Source organism: Trichogramma pretiosum, unplaced genomic scaffold (genome assembly GCF_000599845.2).
Source record: "Trichogramma pretiosum strain Unisexual culture from Peru unplaced genomic scaffold, Tpre_2.0 scaffold161, whole genome shotgun sequence".
In the NCBI taxonomy this organism is placed as follows: Eukaryota; Metazoa; Arthropoda; class Insecta; order Hymenoptera; family Trichogrammatidae; genus Trichogramma; species Trichogramma pretiosum.
In genome coordinates, this window is record NW_019641602.1 from 32677 (window position 1) to 35956 (window position 3280).

At 42.2% G+C, this 3280-nt stretch overlaps 1 protein-coding gene across 1 annotated transcript; it reads left to right on the forward strand.

Annotated features, from left to right (window-relative positions):
• The first annotated feature begins 2006 nt into the window (after positions 1-2006).
• On the forward strand, positions 2007-2540 carry LOC111693553. Its single transcript, XM_023458361.1, has one exon. The coding sequence runs from the start codon at positions 2007-2009 to the stop codon at positions 2538-2540; it is 534 nt and encodes a 177-aa protein (XP_023314129.1).
• Positions 2541-3280: the final 740 nt, after the last annotated feature.

Consider the following 3280-nt stretch of genomic DNA (forward strand, 5'->3'; position numbering starts at 1 on the left):
TCGAGGCACTGGGAAGTGATTAATGAGATCACTTTTAGTGTGTTAGTCAAAATGAGAAGATAGCGCGAAACAGTCGGGAGACCCTACAGTGCCCGATACGTTTCGCAATCTTTGTAAATTCCTAGAAGTGGAAAGGAACGCGCTCTCGTTGCTCAAAAATACAATGGAAATTTCAAAAGGAGCTCCTCGCACTGAGAAGGAAGTGAAATCGTCGGCTGGCCTGGTCCGACTTGACGTACAGACAGAACGAGGGAATTCGTTTTATCCCGTGTGTTCGGAGTCACACAAGCTTGAGCAATGCTTCAGGTTTAGAGAGCAAAGCGCAATACAAAGCATCGGCTTTTTTGCTACTGTTATATCCCAGGGATATAACATAACGAACGCAGTTATAAGCTCGATTGCAAGCACAAGGCTGACCAGGAACTTATAATGCTGCGATGAGCACACACTGTACACAGTGTAGGCTGCATGCAAAGGGTATGTATGTTGTACGTTCTGCAAAAAGTATACACATCTTGAATGTTCTATGAAAAGTATATGAGTAAATCTCACGAAATTTTAATATTCGTGTCAACTGCACAATATTTTTGTGTAAACCTAAAATATACCTTTCCTCGCATTGTTAACGTTAAGTTTTTAACTTTTTCTTTTCTTGAGAACAACTTCCAGTTGGGTCTAAACTTGAATTCATAAAAAAAATGCAATTTATAGCGTTTTTTATGCGTTTTGAAATTCAACGCACCCTATTTTTAATTTTCAAATTCTGATTCCCGATAGGCCCATCCAGCTTTTTTATCCAAACCATCACCAAACAATCCTCAGAAAGTGAACTTTCGAAAAAAATGTCACTGACTAGTGTGCGTCGTTACTCGCGCCTTCTACCCTCTTGAGAAAAATTCAACTCGACTTTTAGTTTTTTAATGATTTTTTTACAAAATCCCAATATCCCAATTGGCCCCACCATGAATCATCACGAAATCATGGGGAAAAGTAGTTTTTGAGTAACAGAATCGAGTAGTATGTCTATTTTTGATGTGCGTGCTTTGTAAAAAAAGTTATATACGATATAAAAATGGGTTTTGCCCGCGCCCATTGTTGATTTTAAGTGCATTTTAATCGAATTTTGCGATGCACATCAACAGTTTTACTTAAAATGGCGCAATCTATATTGCCCATTTTAGTTTTCGACTTTGGAAAAGATAACGCTATATGTTTTTTTTAAATGTCAAAAAATTAAAATTTTAACCAAATTTAGGAGCAAATATTGTCCATCAATATGGTATCAAATATGGCTTCAGCTTCAACATGTACTTTTTCAAATCCTTGAAGGCCCTCACCCAAATTTTATGGGCACATTTTTTTTCAGGTTTGCTTCCAGTTGCGAAGACGCACCCGACGGGCTCGCGGTCGTACTGACAAGATCATCCGTCGCGAGGAGTTCCACGGAAGATGGAGCAGAGACCTACGATGTTACGGCACGCGTGCCGCAGGGATCCGTACGCCCCATTCTTTAGAACGTGTAACGTAATTAATTATCCTGGGACAATTAATTCGTTGTGTGGCCTAAGTATTCCGATATTTCGAGTCTGCCAAACGAACGTACAATAACTCAGGGTATTGTTGCGTTGTTCGATATTCTCTCTATTACTTGGTTATAAACAAATTATTTGGGAATGGGACAATCAATTCCACAGAGGCAAAACGATAACGTTCATTGCCTCTGTGACCATGACTTATTATTAGGAAGACATGTTTGTTGAATTAAAATGATTAGTGAAATGTATTCTAATATTAAAAAGAAATAGACAGAATGAGTTAAGATTATTATAATTATAATATTTATTTTAACTTAGACTTACATTGTGAACCTAGAACTTGATTGACACAGAGAGAGACTTTTACACAGAGCACCTTTCACACGGAGTGTCGGAGAACGAGAGAAGAAAGTGATCCATCATCATCAGCTCAATCATCTTATTTTAAAAAAGAGAAAGGCTTTCTTACTGATGCTCAAAGCGACTTGGGACTACAGACCGTGTATCCTGTACTTAGGCGTACATATTGACGCAAGGCTTCGATTCGATGATGTTCGCATTGTCAGAAACAAGGCAAACAGGGTAGCAGGTGCCCTGCTGGATCTTATGCCCTACGTTCTTTTTAGCATCTCACCGCTGGAATTACTTATAGACGAGTGCTCGAGGCAGTATCATCGCCAACTCGAAAACGTTGGGAGTGAAAAACGGGCCAGGACGATCGAGAAATGGCAGGCCCAATGGACCCGCTCGACAAAGGTTCGGCGGATCCACCGACTCATCACGAACATCATTCCGTGGATTGAGAGGAGGCACGGAGAAGTGAACTACCATCTCACGCAGCTCCTGACTGGTCATGGTTACTTCAGGTCATACCTGTATCGGACAAACAACGACACGAGTAACCTGTGCCTGACGTTTGCTCTAGCAGTGGAAGATGCCAAGCATGTCATTGTTCACTGTCCTCGATTCGCGGAGGAAAAACGGGCCCTCCACCGCCTCTCTTGAGGGCTCTTGGAGCCCGAGAGGGTGGTAGGGTTCATGCTTGACGCTGAACCCAACTGGCTGGAAGTGTCCTCCTTTGTCCACTCTGTCATGACATGACTGAGGGGCGAAGAGAGGGCCAGAAAAGGATGACCGAATGACCGATGAAAAAGATGATGAAGAATAGAAAATAACACTCCTGAAGTGAGCACGCAGCTCGAGCCTCCCTTGCGAAGTAATGCCTAGCGGTGGTCCCGCGCGAAAGAAAGAGTTAGGAGACAAGAATTGGTTTTAGTCGGTATTAGTAGAGAGGCACAGTAATTGCCCACACAACAACATTTGTACACAAACAACAGTATACTACTCGAGTCCGACATATCCATGCGACAAGCAAGAGTCGCATATCGAATCCATAAATAGGATTTCCCTTCTTCCAAAAAAAAAAGAAAACACATAAAGACACAAGAAGAGACAGCGGAAAGTCAGCATCGACAACAGTAACACAGGCATGAGATACGCGCAGCCAGGAATACGGAAGATAAGTTCAACGCGCCAGCTAAGCTCGATCAATATTCGCAAAGTTAAAGCTTATCGACAACGAATCGCTACGCTTGCGCGTACGATCGTATATGAGGCCCATAGTATCGGAGACTCGACTGACAACTAAAAAGACACACTCTGTTTCATGCTTGACAGGCGAAATTCGGTTCGGGAAGTATTCGGAGTGCAAAATCGCAATTCGTCACTGAAACGCCGGCAAAGAT